Here is a 21,246-nt window from a genome sequence, read left to right as displayed (position 1 = left end):
AGCATTCTCTCACACACACATTCCGGGTGCGAACATTCACATGCTGGTCATGTGTTTTCTCCCCGTCACACAAGACACTTTGATCAAACACAATGTCAGATTTGGAATCTGCATGGGAGAGGAACGTGTTGGCCCGAGGACAGCATTCCTGGGAAGGAACCTAACATTTCTAGGTATGGGGCCAATTTTTTTTGTGGTGTGTTTGCTCAAGAAATATATTATACTTTGCCATGTTATTTCTAGTATTATTTGATACATGGCTAATGCAGTTACTTCATCCATGGAGACGCGGCTGGTGCATTGTCTTCTCCTTCAACTGGAGATGCATCAGAATGTTATCAATCATTAAAATGATTTACTTTTCAGTGAAGAATAATTAGGCTTATGTGAGGTCCATAAAGACATGGCGTATGAGTCTGGTGTGGAAGAATTGACCGGCTGCACAGAGCCTCGACCTCAGCGAACACCTTTGGGATGAACTGCAACGGAGATTATTTGCCGGGCGTCTCATCCAATGTTGCCTGACCTCACAGACTCTCTACTGAATGGCCACAAATTCCCACAGGAACTCTCCAAAACCTGGTGAAAATCCTTCCCAGAAGAGTGGAAGTCGTTATAGCTGCAAAGAGGGGACCGACTACATATTAATGTCTATGTATTATAATGTGATGTCATCAAAGCCCCTGTTGGTGTAATGGTCAGGTGTCCCAATACTTTGTATATGTATTTATATACATACACATCTCTACACAAACTTCTTAAGTGCTACCTATGAAGTCAAAAGTTGGTAGTTTATATGTACGTTGTCTGTTATGTACAAAAAGCAATTGGAGCGCTCAGCCCAGTAACCAACAGAATGTTCCTCCAGAGTCCTCTATTTAAATAATCCTTGGTGCTTTGCAGTCAAAGTAATCAAAGTCATCAGGGAAGGCAAATTCTCATCTTGTACTGTCCCGAGAAATCCATTCGAGAAAGGGGGCTTCTCTTTTAATCTTCTATTTGAATCGCTGTAGAGCTTTACTAAGTTCTATCAAACGATGGATAAACTAGAGACAAATTGACACGAGGAGAGCCTGCAAAACCCACAGGCATACATCCACAGCGGACACCGATACTCAGCATCCACTGGCCTCAATTAGAGTGCTAGAGAGTAGGCTATCTGATTAGAGCGCCCGGCTAGCTCAGTCGGTGGAGCTGATTACTCTTCCTGCTTGCAGCGAAGGCAGCTTGAGGTCAGCAGTCTGATTTAATAACTTCAATAACTAAAGAACGCCGGCCCCTATTTGCACGTCGTAAAATGCATCAGAGCTCATGCTTAATGGACGCCAGCATGCTTCAAACACACAAATGCATTTTTTGGGATCAGACTGTACCTTTAAGGATAGATGTAACACTTTTAAATGACTATGCAGAAATAAATTGTTACTGTAAAGCCGTCCTTGTAATTAGTTCAGAGTCACATACTGTACTCACTGAAAGTGTGAGCGATCTGTTAATGCCACCTATTCAGCCCAGGGGGCATCTACAATGTACGTTTAACTGAATCCAGGTCCAGCTAGCTTTTCACATTGGGATCTATCCACGAAAAGGGTTGCGAATTCAACTCCTTGGCTACACAGCACGAAGAGCCAATCTCAGCAAGCATCTGCAGCATGAACAATTTGGCTGGCCCTGAATAATGGTTACCGTATTCAAGCCAGTCTCATCCATTGAGTTATACATTGTGCAGGGTGGCTTCTTGCTGGAGAAACCCAACAGTGTTGGCCCTTTATAGCAAAGCAACGAAGTTGAACCCACAAGTATCCCTTTAGAGAATTAACCCCTGGAGTTTGCAGGCGAGTCGTGGCTTCACTATGCATGATGTAGAGCCGTTACTGGCTTATAACTTCAAGAATGGCTGAGCTGACACAGCACAGATCATTTACTAAAGTGCAGAATCTCACCGGATTTAAATGCCTTCTACAAAGCGATCCAAGCTGTTCTTGGAGCTGGCGCTCATAATGTAAAGCGAAGCCACTGCCATGAAACTGCAACTTGGACAAATTGAAGGAGCAAATCTGAATAAACGGGTCCCTGGTTCGCTACCAGAGAAGCGTCTCATCTTATGAGCATTAGAGGAACGCAGACAATTCAGGAACAGACTACAAACCCCGTTCCAGGACAAAACACCGAAACCTGTATTCATTTTACTTAAAACCGTACATTTTCAAACAACATTCACAGACAAGCAATGCACGTCACACAAGTTTATTGCTAAAAATGAATGATCTACCGAGCAATATAATTTAAAGATTTAGTTTAAAAAGAAAACAAAATGCATTTTTTTTTTCCTTTCTTCAAAACACAGGTTTGAATTTTAAGCTGGCCGCTCCAGCACCGGGTAGGTAAGCAACACATTTATGAACAGGTCCTCTACGATGAAAGAACTTAAATAAAATAAAACAACGATTGAAGTGCAGAAGACGCATCAGCCACGGTACGATCAAAGAACAGGACTTGCTTCCGTAGACTCGTTTTCTAGCTCGGGGTAAGAGAAGTTCCTGATGGCTTGGAGGTTCCAACTTTGCCCCGGAGATTGGGGCAATTCCGGCAACCGCTTTCATCCATTCTGATTATTCTGCACTTGTTTTATCCGTTTACCAGCAGTCACCCGATATTTCTAGCACTTCAGGGGTTCACGCAACCGCATGAATTAAATTACCTATTTAAATAGAAATATATATACAAAAGCGGTCCATTTGCTGCACTGTGTTAAAAACGGCTCTTTATAAAATACACGTCTTGGCTCAAGATTTAGAGCCAAATTACAAAACCAGCAGGCAGGGAGATACAAGGGGTATCGGAACTCTTAACAAGCCCACAGCTTTTACATGCTATTCTGTAAAATACTGTCACTTCAGCGGTAGAAAACAAAATGGACAGAATGCTCGACAAAAAGAAAAAGTAGCGGCAATGCAATGTTTTTCCAACTCATCTTATAAAAAGATATAGTGTGCATTTAAGTACAAATATAAAATTATACTCGACAATTCACCCTTACACGGTAGCACCCAAAGTCCACTTGTGGGCAAAATAAGTCCCTTGCTCTATATAGATACCCCCATACATCTGTGCGATTGTTTCGTTATCATACGCCGGCGGGCTCCACCGTAGGACTGTAGCACCTGTTTGTGATACTTCACGGTCACGCGACGGTGAACAGGCAGAGGCGGAACCAAATCAGATCAGTTTACAATTTCATGAACAGACATTTAGCTGTTAAGCGAGAGGTAGACACCGATTAGAAAATGAGAAGGCCCAACGTCCAACCTCCAGCGCAAGACATCGTAACCGCAAATCACAAAATGCACCTGCCGCAAAAAATCCATCCGCAAAGAGTGAGAGGAACCTGCTAGTTTATTTTATAGACAAGTCCACGCTTTCTGCACAAGAACGCAGCATATCCCAACGCAAAGTTTATCAAATGGAAGGTAGAATCTAATTGATTCAGGAAAAAAAAAAAAGTCTCAATTGATGTTCAAATCCCAGTTTCTTGGATCTGACAATAAGAGGGCGAGGAGCGAAATTTATTAAAGTCACTCCCGCGTTTCCTCAGTTTTTCTCCAGGTCAAATGGTGCGATTGGAGTAAATCCTCCACGGGTTATGTTGAAATAGGAGAGAAGAAAACATGTCAAAAACTTAAAAAAAAAAGAAAGAATAAGACATGAGAGCAAGCACCTTTAACACTGTTCGGAAAGTCGTCAAAGTGCGGGCAAGAACTTTATCACAAGTCTTCAGAGAGCTGCCCAAAACGCAGGTGACACAAGCCAGCAGGAAAGTATATTTCTTCGTTACCACTTTGTAAAAAATGGTAGGACTTTTTCCCTTAAATTATTTTTTCTTAAAGTTTCAAATGTTAATTATGCCAGATCACAGTAGAATTCGTAAGGTCCCATTTTCCAATAATGTATCAAATATTTGGCCACAATTTTGCGCTCCCAGAACACACAGGCTGTTGTCCTCTTCTATTGATGTTGGGCAGAGAGGAGTGGTGGCCTTGGCTGGTCCCAGCCTCACTCCATGATGGCGCGGTAGAGCGCGGGCTCGATGTAATCTTCCCGATATCTGGAGTTGATGACTCTCTGTCTCTTCACTTCTTGTTTTACTTCCTTCTCGGTGAAGATTTCTGTGAAGCGCATGTCAGATGCCACGGACTGCGAGGGGAAAATAAAGCGGTAAGTACCGGACACAACAACAAGATCCCACAGCTTTCACACTACCGATGGGATTACTGCAAGACTATGCAATTATGTGGCTTTCCCATACGGCACAGAGACCCGAGACAGCAAAAATAAGCCAAAATACATAAAGCGTGGCCAAGACAGACAAAACAATAAAAAAGACGTACCAAGCGGGTTTTCACTTTCTTTGGCAACTCTTCGTCTAGAGTGTAAACATCATCTCGCTTCACGGCCAGCTGGGACCCATCTTCAAACTCCACCTAATCAACCAAATACAAGAAAATCAAGGTTTTGTTTTCCTGTGGGCATACAGTCACGTTGAAAACCCCAAAACAGACATTACATCCGCACAATCACGTGCTTCAGTATCGAACACCGGAGACAGCCGATAAATAGGTCCTACAAAAAGGAACCTATATTTTATTTTGTACTACTACTACTACCGGTGTAAAGACTTTTCCCTTAAACTTTGTATGTTCTGTTCTCCATCACTTACCTGATACATTTGAATGGTGTGAGATGCAACAAACTTGGCACCATAAACCAATCCATCTGTCCAACGGACTTGCACAATGTCTCCGGCAGGAGGGGGTCCCATCGTAAGGCAGTCGCGACTCTGTGAATAGAGGAGGTGTTGGCATCATAATGGTGCTATATGTCAGCGCTTATTGTATTAAGGGGGTATATTAAGTACAAAAGGCTAGCTCTGTTTCTGAAACATTATTATTATTATTATTATTATTATTATTATTATTATTATTAGCCCCTCCAAGGTTAAGCTTAGTCACCCAAAAACATGGAAACTGTCTAAATAAAACCACACAGGAAACGTCCCTCCGTCCGACTATTCTGTTTAACGGCCTTCACGGAGGAACATAGGAAACGTATTTTGAAGACAGTATAAACGCGACAAACGACAAGTTCATAGAACACATTATAAATATAAATCTGGCATTAAGAAAAACGTAGGTGTATTTTTCCTAGGAATTTTCACAGAAAACCATGACGTGCGCTCTTACCACGATATCCTCTGGATATAAGTTATCGCTGAAGGAGCCGTCGTCAAAATTGACCTCGTAGAACGTTTCCTTGGATAGTTTGACCACCTCGCACTGATAGTATCTGCCATTTTTATGTTTGCTGATTACTGTCTGCCCAAGAACGATGTCCTTGTTTGAATCTTTTCCCTGCGAGGAGGGAAATAAGGTTACATATATGCGATGCTGGATGTCAGATCAGACCACAAAAATCAGCAGGCAGTTTACTGAGACACACAAACACTTACGAGATATAATGCAGCATTTTAAGGGACACTCCAGCCACCATACACAATACATAGAATCGCTGCACTAAAAAGTGCCATGAGCATCGACAACGCTTAAACAGATCAATGGAGAACTAAGTACCCTTTCAATAATTAGGAAATTACTTTGGTCTCAGAAGTAATTTTGTGATATCAACTACTCCATGGGGGGGGGGAATTCCATGATGTACCTAAAAGCTAACTTTTAGAATCATAAATGACCACAAACAAAAAAAAGCTACTAATACTACTCATGCACACACACAAACTATTTTTGATTTATAAATACAAAAAGACAATGAAACAATTGCCATTCGGCTGTCTATGACCTACGTCATTGTTGGTGGATTTGTGCCTGAAACATGTTATGAAGACGACGAAGGGCCAGTCATCGGGCTGCATCACGACCCCGGCTGCCTGGGCACAGGAGGCGTGGAAGGACGTGGGGCAGCGTCCGTGTGAGCACTGAACACAGCACCCCGCAACTCTCTTTCTCCTTTTCTTGCAGAAAGCACATTTCTGGAACGGGAACACAAGGTCAGATTTGGACAGCGTTTAACATCCAGATACCGACCAACACAATCAGCCGCCAATCAAACACTTACCAGTCTGAACCTCTGCAGCGGGATTTTACTGATATCCACCGGACGGCGCTCTGCGATGTTTACAAATTTGGCTTCTGCCACAGCCACAGCGCACATCACGTGCACCCACCTAACGCAGGCAGACAGGGGGTCAAACAACAAGCGCAACCACGGATCTCAATGAACACAAGTTACAGATTACTTTAATATACGTAAAAAGACAACTTATATAAATCCTTTGGCTTCTGTTAACAGGACAGAGCAGTCCAACGCAAGATACTGATCAGAGGTGGGTTCTCTATGGGGCAAAGGGGCTATTAGGCGTTTTGGGTCTAATTTTATAGATAAAGATAGCTATTTAAATGCAGGTTATATTCTCCCCATGACCCCACATCATCCCGTAAAGAGACTTACCGGTTATCATTAGCCTTCTGCAGAGCACCGCCTCGCAGAGAACACAGACAGCAGTCCTGGAGAGGAGAGACCAAAGAAAAGAGAAAATGAATCAGTCTTTGGGGAAAGATAAGTGGATGCGACACAAGGGAGACATTTCTACATTATTGGTTGGTTTGGCCATAGGTTGTGGCTCTTACCTCTGTTAAAGCATTCTCTTCGCACCTTGAGCAAATCCAACCGTCGACAGCTTTTTCTCGAGGCACTCCATAACAACCTGGATAGAAGACAAGTGTTTTACAGTCACTGCCGTTTAATGTGGACACATTCAGAATTTAAACAGCCCACTTCATTTATTCTTTTAATATTGCTTTCGGAATTTTGAGGAAACAATCCATTCTTAATATGCTACAAACTGCTTTTTCTTGGTGACGGGCACCTGCTCATTGAAGACGGCTTTTATTTCTAAAGGGGAAGTAGAATGTTTCTTTGATTCTTAAATAAAACTCTGTATACAGTAATAACGGCATCCAAATGGGAGATTAAGACAGATGTTCTATTCACAAAGCCATGGTGTTTATCTGGTCAACTGAGATACGATAACACATAAAAATGGCTAATATACAGCTGCCTGAAAACTATCTAAAACCTTTAGATAGAAGAAGAATGTCTCAACTGAATCGTTTGCTAATGTCTCGTTACGGGGCTATAGCAGACAGACCGGGGTAAGCAGCGGGATACGTACTGGTATGGACGCACACGCAGCAGTTTTTGCAGGTTACGAGGAGGCTCGTTCCATCTTCTTCCAGGAAAGGGGCAGAAAGGTTGAGTTCGGTGCTGCTGCTGGTGGTCGTGAAACACATCTCTGGGATAAGCGGTTTGGTCTTCATCTGGAATCCAACTGCGCTTGGGTCAGATTTCACAGGAGTTTCTCCAGACTCTGACTGCAGGGCGAAATCAAAAGTCAAATCAACTCCAAACAATCTGCCACACACAAAATGAACGCGTCAGACGTTTCGGGCAAGGGTATAACCCCAGCTCCGACTCCAAGAGCTGCCATTAAATGCCAAAGGTTTATATCTTACCGGATAAGAGTAAGACTGGAAGAGCATGCAGACCGCGCAGTGCGGCGGAGAAAGGGACATCGCAATATTGAAATCTCGCTCCGCCTGGAAATTGGGAGGTTTATTCTGCCACAGTTGGGAGAGACGCTTGGCCCACGACTCCGCTTCTTCAAATTCCTCATCCATTAAAATCTGGTCCGGGACATCTAAATGGAGAGAGCAAGATTTTGTTAATCTGAGCACCGATAAAAGCTCTTACGCTGAGTAACAAAGAAAAAATTGAATATATTTTCACAGAGAATATAGTTTATATGGTCTATACGTATGGTTCAAAAGAGGAGACCTACCTTTAACCGAAACATTTCTACTATCTAGTGAACACATGGGTTGTGAGATTTTGAACACTTACCCCCAAAGGAGGCATTCAGGTCAGTTTGCAGATCACATATTAGCCCAATCATTTTATACATTCACTGAAAGTATGGCTAACAATTTTTCTTCTCTATCCAGTGGTGGCAACCATTTCATTAAATAACGCTAGTTAGATATTCATTAATCAGAAATTACCATCATCACTGCCGCTCTCTTTCATCACCAGAGGATGGTAACGAGGGAGCTTGGACAGAGGTTGGCGGCGGCTTTTAGCGTTCATGTTCTCTTTCAGGGACTTCATGTGCTTTTTAGCAACCTGGATAACAAATTGACAGTAGATACACGTTAAAGGAGGTTCACCCCAAAAAGCAGCTCAGCCATTCATGTGTATAGCAGCCAATCACAAAAAGCTTAAACTGTGTACTTCTAATCCGCTCTAATGCCATTTAAAACGACACATAAGACACACCAACTGTTACAGGATGCTCAGAATTACACGGTGAGAACTTTGGATTCATTAAAAAAATAAATAAATAAATGCAATGAGATGACTCCTGAAATGTAGCTGAAAGAATACTTTCAGCACAATGAGACAGAATGGCATATTTCTGCATGAAGGTTAATCATGCCATAAACAAGCACACATTGACTACATGAACCTTGAAATCTTAAGTATTCCGTGATGAAAATAAAGCACACGATCAGGACACAGCAGGGTATAATGCCAAGCAGAGCTCGGTCTTTGCCAAAGTAGTTTCAGATACCTCTTTCAGGTCCTGCTCCGTGAAGCTGGCCATGTTGCTCTTTTTCTTTCTCACTGCCTTGTTGTCATTCCCCTTGGCGTAGCTATGAACAGAATGCTTCTTCCCGGAGTGGCTGCTCTGCTGTGCGTCGGAGTCCGTGTCTGACGAGCCCGAGCTGTCGGGGAAACTGTCCTGAGAGGAGGAGGAAGATGGAGCCGAACTCTGCCGGCTGGTCGATGGGCTGCCTGGGTTGGAAAACGCCGGATCCTGTCCTGGGAGACTGAAACTCTGAACGTTCTTAAGAGTTTCAAAAGTTTGTCCAGAGGAGCCTGCGATAAAACATAAATATGTGAGGAACTACACAGCGCTGCTTATCAAACGCATTCAACAACACGGCTGTAACCCATTCCATACACAAAAGCAAGCTGAACGGTCATACTGAGTCTTGCAAAGTTTTTGTGAGGGGCGACCAGACATACGTAAACGTATCTTCGAGTAAGTGTTTGTGTTAGAGCAACATCTAGCGAGCTACACACAGGTGGTCTTGAGCACTCGGATTTATTCAAATGGGCTTCTTTATGAAAAAGGGAGAAAGTTGGCGTTTAAGTCTGAATTTCAATGGAATTGGGTCCACGCTACTTTTGTAGAATCAACCAATCTTAACGAGAACAAAGCCCTTTCGTATTGTACTAATGAGGTTGAGACTAAGAATAGGTCCCGTCCAGTAATCTGCATCCCTGCCTTTTAACTGACAACAGTAATTCTGACACAGACTCTCTCCAGAAAGTTGTACCTGGCTCCATAGCGTCATCCGTGCCACTCTCAGCCTCTTTGACCTGTGCGACACACGGGGTGTCCACATCGCACGGCACGGGGCAGAAGTCCTCCGCAGAGAAGTCTCCACTCAGCTCCTTCGGCACCTCCAGACACACTCGGTGCCTCTTGGTTCCAATGCGGTGTTTGGCCACACTGTAGTGATAGAGAGGCAGACTTTATGTATACCTGCAGCCTTTTACATTAATCAGCAATCACACATAGGGAACACAAACAATATACACCATGCATCCTCCTGAAGGTTTCTATTCACACTATTTCTGAAGGAATATAAATATAGAAAAAAAATAAATAAAAAACCCTACACGCTACCCCAACACTAATTTATTGAGGGCTTTAATCCCAAACCTGAGAAGCACAACACGTAGGATTTGCTATAATTATATACTAAAATATTTGGACCAGCAACTCAACACAGAATCAGAGGAATGTTTTTGGTTAAACTTGAATACACATTTTGTTTCAGCAAGCAACCTTTCAAATAAACCAACATTAATTTTGTTGGATTCAATTAACAAAGAAACCAGTGTGACGGGGGGGGGGGCCACAGTGCTGTACACAGTAATGCACGTTGGCATTGTTAAAAATCTGGTTTTATCTAATTTTGTTGTGTGCCGTTAAGACTGAGCCATTCTATTCTTTACCAGAGGGTGTATAATTAGGAGCCAGGGTGTTTGTTTAGAAAGATAAAGCGAGAACACATACAAAACAAGAATTGCTTAAATAGAAAAATAAAAAAGTGTCTCCATTCACGAAGTTCTGTTTACAATAAGAGGTTGTCCTATTTCTTGACAAAGGCTCTCCAGCGCAGTGTAATTCAGTACCAGATTTACCTTTTTTTCTGCTCAGATTCAGTTTGGTCGTCAGTGAACTCGGCAGCCTCTGGAGTTGGCTGCGTATGGTCGATGGGGCCAACGTCTTTCCCCGATTTCCACAGTTTGTAGCGCTCAGGCTGGAATTTCCGCACAAACACATCCATGGATATTTTGACCATGTCCTTCCTGCAAGAACACTGTACACAACGCAGACGTACAAGGGTTACATGTTGGCACATTAAATACGAAAGTTAAATAACTACCTGATCAAAAGATCAATGAGATTCTAGGTCCGTTTTATGCAAATCCCAACTTTATTTTAAGCTAGAGGCCTTCGCCTTTAAAAAGATCCACATCCCAAACAGCAAAGAATTACATTAATGTCAGACACATTTAACCAAAGCTCCATTCATGACACTCACCAGAACAGCCTGCTTCCCGTACTCGATCCACCGTAAAGTAGCAAAATTGGTGGACTCTGCACAGTTGAATCCATGGTTAAAGCCAGCGTGGTAGCCGTATGGGAAAGTGATCATAAATTCACCAGCTTCTTGAGTTATCTATAACAAAAAGCACTCAATAATAAGCCTGGACCAAACAATGTTACCCGGAGGTTAGAGAGCACAGGGATCGTACAGCATCGATGTCCTGAAGGGTCAGATGTTCAATGTTTTTGCCAGACAAGCGAGCTTGCTCTAGTCAGGTTATATATGTATGGATATTTTTATTAGATACTGTGACAGTCATGTAGGATTGGTGGTGGAAGGGAGGTATGTTTCTCCTAGATTCCTTTCCTATGTGGAGTAACACCTGAGACTTCCACCTGCTAGGTGATTAATTAAGTGAATTAGAGGGTGGATATAAAAGGGAAGCCAGGAGGGCAGGTAGCTCTCTCTGACTGAGGACACAGAAAGCCTGTCTGTGGAAGAGACCTGTGAGTAAAGGTTGCTGGACATATTATGTTATGTTAAGTTGGCAGAGAGAAGCTCTCCAGCTGGTAGTGAGGGACATCCTATGTATAGTAAGTGCCGGACAGGCAAGGTGTTTCTTTTGTTACTGTTATATTTCTTTTGTCCCAGCAACCTTTCTAATAAACCTGACCCTGTGTCAGATTGCACGAATTTACTGCTGTGTGCCTGGATTGAATGAAGACAGCGCTTGTCCCTTGACCTCAGCGAGGGGAGATCCCAGACCTACCTCACAATACCTACAAACATACTTGATGCTTTTGTTATAATACAACTACCATAGTCTACAGACATTTTGATCTGAGTACAAGTCTAGCTATGATGCTGCAATTGATCCTACTCACCTTGCCAAAAGGGATGCCGTACTTCTTCAGGATAAAGGGGGAAATGAGAGTCATTTTGTGACGTAGGAAGGCTTCGCAGCTTTGAGCACTTCCAGGAAAAAAGCCTAAAGCACACAACACATGGAGTCTGTTAGAGACCGGAGAATGAGACAAACTAACTGGTAAAAACAGCCAGGTTCTGGCATCTCCCATGTAACAGAAGGAAGATTTGCCTGAATTGTCACCGACCGTATTCACGGAGGATTTCTTGGTAAAGTGTTAACTTGGCGTAGAAACGTTTCATCGGATTCTACAGACAGACACTGTGCCCAAGTATTTTGCCATTTAACTAACACAGTTGTTCTGTGATAAACAGGAACACTTTCTCTAATTGGAACGATAGAAAAACGTATCCCTGCAACAGTTACCTTTAACATGGAACATTAGAAAGTAAAAATTGGGTAAATAGAAAGAATTTGGATGCTAGGATCAGTAATGGACATTCAGTTTACTATTAACAATCAGATGATATTGGCATACCTTTGGCTAGCCTCTCCAGCCTTTTCCCGTGCTCAGGGGGGACAGTGTACCTAGGAGAGGGGAACATTTATTGGTTAAAAGTTACAAAATAAGCAAGAGCCTATTACATTTTATTTACAGAGTGACAGCGCATACTGTACAATTATACGACGACCACCTTCCCATAAAGCAAATCTTACCAGGACTTGGGTTCACCAAAATGCAAGTAATTGATGCTGTAAAGATCCATATCTTCAGTATGCCAGGCGAATGAGGTTTTCCACATGCCAAAGTACAGGTAGGGCGTGTTTACTCCTTCTATGGTTATCCCACTCTCCCTCTCCACCACATCCAGAATCGTGTTCAGACGCCCAATGTTCCACTCTTCAATGCCCTTTGGGATAAAACAGACCAAGGTAAGAGCAAGCTACATGGTACCAGCACACGGCATCACACAGGGTACCGCTCGAGTCAAATTAACTAACATTGCCTTTTCCTGAAACGCATATATAAAAACAAATTGGGCCGAAGATCTAATAGTCAAATTCAATCATTCAACTATAAAATGCTGAAGTCAATTTACAGATCAGACAGAGGGTTTACACAGTATACATAACACCGTGCCATCACTTAAGAGCCGCTCAACTTAAATTCTGCCGTACAATCCCAAAACACACTTCTGAAATCGCTGGGATATCAGTCACCAACGACGTCAGCGTCACGTACCTTGTCATACAAAGAACCGTTCACGTCTGCACCATAGATGGGGGCGTTAAATGTCAGATTTTTCCAGTACTTGCGTTCCAAGTCTTCAAAGTCTGCGTAGCGGGGAGTGCAATACCTGCAGCAATAAGCATTGAGAGATAACCAAGAAGAATACAGCAAGCCGGATAAGCCACACAATACGCCTTTTTATATCTTGCTCCAAGAAGATGCTTTGTTATATTATTATTTCATCAATGCCAGCTCAATGTTCATCCTCGTACGCAACATCTAAAAAGCCACTTAGCAGGAATGATTTTGTCTGCAGGCTGAATGTCTAACAGTAATGGTGCATTTGGTTGAATGAATTGAAAATAAACAAGTAAAAGCGTATAATTTAAGCGAGAAGCGGTTATTGCTCCTTTGAACAGAATGTAAAATTTATATGAAGGGGAAAAACAAGGTGTAGAGCAGTGATTCTCAACCTTCCTAATGCCGCAACCCTTTAATACAGTTCCTCATGTTGTGGTGACCCCAAGCCATAATATTTCCGTTGCTACTTCATAACTGTGATTTTGCTACTGTTATGAAACGTAATGTAAATATCTGATATGCAGGATGTATTTTCATTGTTAAAAATTGAACATAATTAAAGCATAGTGATTAATCACAAAAACAATATGTAATTATATATTGTGAAATGTTTGTTTTCCGATGGTCTTAGGCGACCCCTGTGAAAGGGCCGTTCGACCCCTAAAGGGGTCGCGACCCACAGGTTGAGAACCGCTGGTGTAGAGCACGTCGGAATGCTGTTAATCAAGGCCACCCAACATAGATCTGCGGCAGAGTTGGAAGTACAGCGGGCCTTTAACACATGAAGATAAAATAGTTGAGCTTTAAGGAAGGGAAGTTAAAGCCTGTGGACTAAGTTCTTTAATGTTAATTTACAAAGTGCCAACATATTATGTGGTGCTGTACGACCGGCTCCTAAATGTCTCATTGTAAACTTGGCACTCAAGCTCAGGAAAGCATTTATTTTAGGAGCTTATAGTCTAAATACTGCAACATGGCGCACTGGCCCATTCTTAAGAGAAGTCACATTTTATAGTACATCGGTTCCACCACCCGCTCTTACTTGTCATTATTAGCAATACGCCGAAACTCTTTGACGGTCATCGGTTTCTTCTGGATGTTATACTGAGTGAAGAGTCCAGACTGGCCGGTGACCACCTGCTGAATCGGGGCTGGAATAACCAGATCGTCCAAATCGTCGTAACAGGTTCGCGGCTTCCATCCCTTCGGAGGAACAACCTGCAAGAATATTTCGAAAGCTCTGAGCACTGCAGAAGCACGCGCACGAAACAACGGGAAATAAGGGGCTGAGCAGGGATCAAACCACCGGTGTACAGCTATGAATCAGCGTTGATTGACAGGTCAGCACTATATGTGCGCTTTACCCACCTTTGCCAACCCAGCGCGGTGCGCTCCTTGCGACTCAATGTAAGCGATGTATCGCTTGAAGTTGCGAAACTCTTCCATGGTCGGATAGAACGTCATGATCCTCGAGCCGGGGTTTGGGTTGTCGTTTTCGCCAGCCATCCTGGCGTCAAACCCTCGAGGGCTCTTCAGAACCTCAGAAGAAATCGAGCCTGCGATACAACAGATAAAAAAAAAAAGATGTAACATGACATGTTTGTGTATTTATATTAGCGCTAAAGAATTACATCACACCGTCAAACAATCTAAAATAACATTTTAAAACCGAAAGGTCTATCCTAGATTTTTAATATTAACCTGCAAATCATAAGATATAAAACTACATTTAATGACACATGTACACACATATTATATATACATACACAAACTAATTTTTATATATATATTATATTATACATACATACACAACATTAAAGTCAGTATCTGGCATATAGGTATGATGTCTGGAAGTACGCTATACGAGTTCCTGTTACACCATCGTAATCCTCAGGCTGCTATAGCAACGTAAAGATTCTGACTGTGAATGATGACAGCTCCCCATGTGGCAAACCTGATGTCATACAAGCACGTGACACTGCCACAAACTAGAGGAACACCAAAAACCCTGTACGATGTATAAGTAGTAAGGTGAGCACTTTAAATTCTATCACATGCTGACGGTTTGGCGCTTTATTCTGTATCCATGGTACAGGTTACTAGTCCAGGCACCATGGAAAGAGATGTGTATATATATATATATATATATATATATACACACACACACATATATATATACATATCTATCTATCTAACAGATCTATCGATCTCATAGGTGCACCTGTCAAATAGTTCTATACAATAATATTTCTGTGTATATGAGAAATAAATATTTAATGCTGCAGTCAATAAATTCATCTGAACCAATGGGGTTCCGTGATTGGGTCTGAAATTAAGAACCAGGAAATTAAATCAAATCTGCAAAGTAATTCATGTCTGTAAAACCCTTCACCGCGCCCGCGCGCCGTTCCCGCTCCCTGAGCCGGTTAATGCAGATAATAACCATAATAATAGTAATAGTAATAATCATAATAATAATAATAATAACGATATAAACCGACGCCCCACACCCACCGCTCTTAAAGAACAGCCCAGCTATGTGATTGACAGCCAGCACAGGAAGCACGGCGAATTGAAGGCGTGGCATCTTTATATGTCAGGCTGTGATTGGTTAAACCCACGGTAACCGGAAGCTCTGCACAGGGAAACGTGCGCAGCTTTCCTATTGGCTGATGAGGGTATCATTATCTTAGCCAATGTGTACCCACCCCGGAGCCCCGGTTTGGTGGTAGTGTGAGGGGACATAGAGACGTAACACACAGAGAAAGGACGTACCGTAGGTTAGCTGGGTAGAGAACGAAGCGGTATAAGTCGCGCCCCTTTAACAGCCTAAAAATACCCAGGTCGGTAACACAGGTCACTGTGGTCGCAGTTAACGCTCTTATCACGCCGTGTCCACGGCACCTGCCCCGTTATGTGCCCTTGGTCGTTGCCGGTGCGAGCTGCTTTCTTCTGCTCGCCTTTTCGCTTTCGCATCACTGTGCATGCGCACTGCTTCCCAAACGCTTGAGAGCCCAACAGCCAATCAGCGTGCGGACATCGGGCTGGGTCGAGAAATGTTTTGTTGCGGCTTAGAGGCGGGGCTCGTATTCGTGATTGGCCGCGTGAATGAGGTCTGCATAGCGCTGTCCAATCACTTGCTAACTGCATTGGCTTTCCGAACCAATCAGCCGTTTGGGACGGGACACGGAGAGGCCGTTTCTGAACGCTTTTTGTGGGCCGTGTATTGTGTGTAGAGCTGGATGGCTTACACGGACCTACGGAAACACAAAGGGACCAACATACCTGCACCTGATGTGAAATAACAAACAGCGGATTGCAGAGTCCTGTGTGTTTGTATAAAAATATCTTTATGTGTCTCTGTACACGAACAGCTGGTGAAACCTATAGAAGAATAAAGTAATTCCTTTATTACACTAAAGCACACAATTTTCGGGTAAAGGGGGTGATTTGTGTGCATGGTCCGTCACCTTTACTCTGCCTGTCACGGGGACAATGTGTGACAGAACTTAGTTCCACCTGTACATGTTGCCAGCGCTGTACAGGTGAAGAGTTCTATCCCCTGGTAAAAGCTCTTATTTCTGGGCCGGTTTAGGATCTGGTGAGCGCCAGAGCTCGTGGGACAGCGCGGTAGAGTGGCAAAGTAGGGACTGTCCATCGGGACAGTTGGGAGGCATCGACACTCGGCCCAATCAGAAACATGAAACCTGCTCTCCTAATAAGACAAAATAGCTTAAAAAGTGCAAATTTTGACCCACTATTGTGGGTTCGCGGATCGCGTATCAGCGGTGATTGACGCGCACAGTGAGAGGGAAGAGGATGTGGTTTTGTCTTCATGCAAATGATCACCGGAGCTTCTTATGGCCGTTTTCCCCGAAGCGACTTAGTGCTAAAAATGTTCTTAATATAGATAAAAAGGCAAAGTTGGGGGGACCCACAGAAATGACCCAAAATAAAAATCCTGCAAAACAACTCTCAGCCGCCAGCCGATCGGGGGACTGCCCTTTTTAGAAATGTAGGAAAATCACACAAAATTATTTTATAGAACGGCACCCAAAAAAGGACATTGATTCCCGGGCCGGACGGGTTAGACCAAGGTGGGCCTGGCACAGATGGTCAGTCGGGGCCTGTAGATTTCCAACAAGTCAATTGGCTCTAGCGAAGGCGGTCAATCAGTGACTTGAATTGTCAGACCAAGCGAGAAAAGTAAAGCTGCAGCTCCTTTTTTTTTTTTTTTTTTTTGGAGGACCCGAGGTTCAGGTGCTCTGGTGTGAAAAAAAAGTGCAAAAGGTGCCAAAATGTGACTTAGGGGCCACCGTGGAACCAGATTCCCTTCTTTTCTTCAGGGGGCTGTACCCCCCCAAAGAGATATGCAACCCCGCACACCAAGCGATTAGAGCTGCCAAGAAAGGTCCACGAGGTGCCTGTCCACGAGGTGCCGAGGTGGCCTTGAGCATGGTCAGGGGCCACCAAACATACCTCGGGGCTTTGAAGCTTTCCCTCTCTCAGCCAATGTTTGTCTAAAGGCAGAGCAGCGAGTTCAGCTGCAGCTTCTACCTCAGGCAAGTGCTCTAAGTGCTTAAAGTTGAAAAAAGAACTGTCCCGAAGATATAGCCCCCCCAGCTCTTACAAAAGCTACTTAACTATAGGGAAGAAATCATTCGCTGGGGAGGAATAATCATGCAAATCAGTTTAGTGAGACATGCTGTTGGTTGTATGACCGGGGATTGACTACATTTCCAAGGTATGTTATTAAAGTGTTACGAGTCCGTTCTGTGGTCCTCATCATCATACGTCTATGGAAAAGAAAGACAAGGAGAAGAAATGTAAGACAACAAAACCTTGTATACCATATTCACTAATAACCATTAGCATACCTCCCAAGCCCCTCTTTTTCCTCCCCTGATGCGCCTCTTTTATGCAGGTTTTTGCGACGATGTTCCATATATATTCCTTAACACCATAAAACAATAACAAGTGTATAAAGGTAAGGCGAGAGTCCACCTTTAACAGTTTCTACTCCTAAATGCAGAGCTGGCCCTGTATAATGAATAATATAATCAGGTTTCTGGCATCTTATCTCACTGCTTTGCGTTACGCTGTGGTATCCCGGGGCCTTTCGGTTTAAATGCTCTCCTGGGGCATGTATGTATTGAAGTCAGTAGAGTAAATTCACTGATGAGCTAATTAGGCGGCTCGACTAGGGAGTTTACAAGGCCGCGCTGGCGCTTTAAGGCCCACACCTTAAGGTCACTCAGCACGCAGCCGGACACATCCAGCCGGCGGCCACAAGGTGCCACGATGGCCCATATCAGGACTCGCCACACTCCCCGTCCACTTCCCCTCCGAAGATGGAGGCGTTCCCGGGAATGCCGATGGCCGGCCCTGAGCGAGATTATAAATTTTTTTTTCTTTTCTTGAGTTGGGGACCTGGGGGGACAGAAGAAGCGTTTCATTCACGGCTTCGTCCTTTTAAACATAAGCAGCTGGGGAGGTTAAGCTGGCAGGGAGCAGGCGGTGAGGATAATCAGGATTAGCATTCAGCGTCAGGATGCAGCTTCACGCGGACACATTTATGCAGAGATACAGAGAGGATCATATGCAAGCCGTACACGTAAGACAGATCGGTGACCGTATCACATGCCTCCACCACATACCGTCACGGAGATAGACGGCGTATCATAAATGAATCATTATTTGTCTGTCATTGTCTGATCGCCTTAAATAATTCCTAAAATATGAACGGATGGAGAAGGTACTGATGTCACATACACAGCGACAGTGAGGGACGAGCGCCGCTTCCCACCGCAGGTGTCATAAATGCTACTGTCGTCACACAAACCCCCCAACTTCTCCGGCGGAGTTTAGGGGGTAGAATGTAATTGATAGTGCTACTGTGCATGCGCAGCATGCATTCCCCGGGGTCCCAGACACCAGAGAATTAAATCGGGACTGTTGGATTCCGCCCTCGAATCCCACTGTCCTTCCCAACCTCTACCCCCGTCTCGAAAAGTGGGACAGAAGTAGAGCTGGTGGGTACAGCCTCACCAACAAAAAATGCATTTAAAAGTACTTTAATGTGCATTATTTAAAAGTTTTTTTTTTTTTTTTTTTTAAAAACAACTTCCCTTAGAGAGAAGCTGCAGCTCTAGCACCCCCTGCCTTCTCCATTGCTTGAGGTTTCATTCAATGATTCATTAGGTCTTCCTCGAGCCAGCACTGGCGGTATCCTTTGGGATGAATCACGAGCCAGGCGTCTCGTCCAACATCAGCGCCTGACCTCACAGACGCTCTACTGGATGAACGGGCAAAAAATCCCACAGAAACTCCCCAAAATCTCGCGGAAATCCTTCCCAGAAGAGCCGTTATAGCTGCAAAGGACGGTCAGCTCTATAGTAATGGCCATGGCTTTAGAACGGGATATGGAACAACCTCCTATAGGTGTGATGGCCCGGTGTACATATAGCGTATATACCCCCATAGCATTATGGGGCATTAACATCACCAAGGTGACCGCTGATACACTAGATATACTGTAACCGTATCGTGAACAGTAAATAAAAAGGAATTGGATGTTGGAATATTTACGAAAGCTTTTGTTTTATTATATGCCGGGCTGAATTGAAAAGGAGGAAGCGAATTCTCATTTCAGATACTTTTAATTGACTGCTGCAGGCAGGAATCGCACGTCGCGGGGTCTTCTACTGATAGCGGCAAGCGGATCAATCTGTATGCAGCGCCACCTAGTGGCCAGAGGTGAGTATGCGGTTTCCCCTGATGGAGGCTCGTAATGTTATATTACATTTATTTATAATATGCAGTGGGGTTTATTCACTAAGAGGAGAGTTGGTAGGGGACTTTGCAAGAGAATTTTGGTTTTAACAGTCCAACGTCACTACTCATTACGAAGAGCCAACACTGGCAGGTTTCTCCAGCGAGTAGGGCTGAGCTGGCCCTGTATAATGTATAATTCAATGTCTAGGAAACCTGGCAATGATTTAACTATACATTATACAGGGTCAGCCAAGCTCTCCCTGCAACAGAAGCTTCATAATGAATATTGAAGTCACAACTCTCCCGATAGCTCTTCCAGATGGCCAAAAAGGAGTGCGGCGAGAGGCACGGGCTTTACTGAGAAATCCTATGTGACTATTGTCAGATATTTATGCAGTTCAGCATAAAAAGCGCGAGTGACTTAGAAAAATATGCATTTTCATGTAATACTCTGCAGGGTTCATGGGGAGGGGTAACATGTTATGTTATGTTTTTCAAAATTAATAAAAAAATGATTTGAAAATAAATAAAAATATTATTTTATTTGCACAATTTAACGTATTATACTGCTGTTTCTATACACATTATTGGGGCGTTTAGGGCCGTAGAACCCTGCGATACCCTCATACCAAGCAAACATTCTGACCTCCTAGAAAAGAGGGTGCATCAGGAGAGGAAAGATGGAGAGAGGGACTGGCCCTTTTAAAGAGGGGCACTTAGTAGGTATACTTGAAAGTAAAATATATCTGCAAAGCTGACACCGTTAACCTGAATTTGTTTTAAAAGTTTTATCTCTAATCTAAATGAGCCAAACTTTGGAAGGCGACAGCCCCACCGGCACGGCCGGTGACAGCGAGGGCCGGCACATGGCGCTCCATGATAGCCCCGTGCTCCTCGCTCACCGGCTGGCTGCTGTCTCCTGCGCTCTCATAATGATTTCCAGCCAAAGAATACAAATTGAAATGCAGAGAGACGGCCGGCGCGCCCCGCGGCAGCAATCAAGCTGTCCGAGACGGGTCACTCTAACCCCGTTCTGAGACGCGGCTGCCTGAGAAGAGATGTATGAAGAATAGATCGCTCTGAACTCGGACACTTAAGACATTTTTATATCGTTTCCGCAATTTGCCGAGAAAGATGAACGGCGTTTCGTGTGATTTTAAAGCGACAGCCGAGTGATCAGAAACCAGCGGCTTTTAAAAGAGAGACTGGAGTTCAGATTTCATTCTCTGAATGTTTTTCAGTCTATAGGGCATAAGAGTCCAATCTATAACTCGATATAATTGAATGCCGTCCAGTTTAACATCGAACACAGAACTTTCCAGCACATCAGACCCATTTGGCTCATTTAGTCTTCCCTGTTTCTCCTGCTGTAAAGACTTTAATCAGTCGTTGGTCTCGTCTTAGATTCAGGAGCCGTATGTCTATCCCATCCTATCCATGTTTAATACCCTCACTGTATTACCCTCTACCACTTCTGCTGGGAGGCTGTTCTACTTATCTACCCACCCTAGCGGATGCCGCATCATTTGTCACACATA

The 21,246-nt window shown here is 43.7% G+C and overlaps 1 protein-coding gene across 1 annotated transcript; it reads right to left on the bottom strand.

Annotated features, from left to right (window-relative positions):
• Positions 1-2,153: 2,153 nt before the first annotated feature.
• Positions 2,154-15,932, bottom strand: KDM4A (lysine demethylase 4A). The gene is made up of 22 exons (XM_053468988.1): positions 15,710-15,932; positions 14,303-14,490; positions 13,977-14,152; positions 12,866-12,980; positions 12,340-12,533; positions 12,161-12,210; positions 11,642-11,745; positions 10,752-10,889; positions 10,348-10,526; positions 9,474-9,649; positions 8,702-9,009; positions 8,133-8,253; positions 7,587-7,771; positions 7,247-7,445; positions 6,702-6,778; positions 6,523-6,578; positions 6,130-6,238; positions 5,858-6,043; positions 5,241-5,408; positions 4,718-4,837; positions 4,389-4,481; positions 2,154-4,194 (listed from the first exon to the last, which is right to left on the bottom strand). Exons 2-22 carry the CDS (start codon positions 14,438-14,440, stop codon positions 4,054-4,056), a joined length of 3,033 nt encoding a protein of 1,010 aa, XP_053324963.1. The 5' UTR covers positions 14,441-14,490; positions 15,710-15,932; the 3' UTR covers positions 2,154-4,053.
• Between the last annotated feature and the right edge of the window lie 5,314 nt (positions 15,933-21,246).

Source organism: Spea bombifrons, chromosome 6 (assembly GCF_027358695.1).
Source record: "Spea bombifrons isolate aSpeBom1 chromosome 6, aSpeBom1.2.pri, whole genome shotgun sequence".
In the NCBI taxonomy this organism is placed as follows: domain Eukaryota; kingdom Metazoa; phylum Chordata; class Amphibia; order Anura; family Pelobatidae; genus Spea; species Spea bombifrons.
This window is presented reverse-complemented; position numbering and strand designations above follow the sequence as displayed.

What these genes read in the sequence shown, in the direction of transcription:
- KDM4A (XM_053468988.1), bottom strand. Translation starts at nt 14,440, where the DNA reads ATGGCTGGCGAAAACGACAACCCAAACCCCGGCTCGAGGATCATGACG. An exon ending in CGCTGCAGAGGTTCAGACTG is followed by an intron (nt 6,044 to 6,129) that starts GTAAGTGTTTGA and finishes TTCCCGTTCCAG; the next exon opens with AAATGTGCTTTCTGCAAGAA. An exon ending in ACACCATTCAAATGTATCAG is followed by an intron (nt 4,482 to 4,717) that starts GTAAGTGATGGA and finishes TTGGTTGATTAG; the next exon opens with GTGGAGTTTGAAGATGGGTC.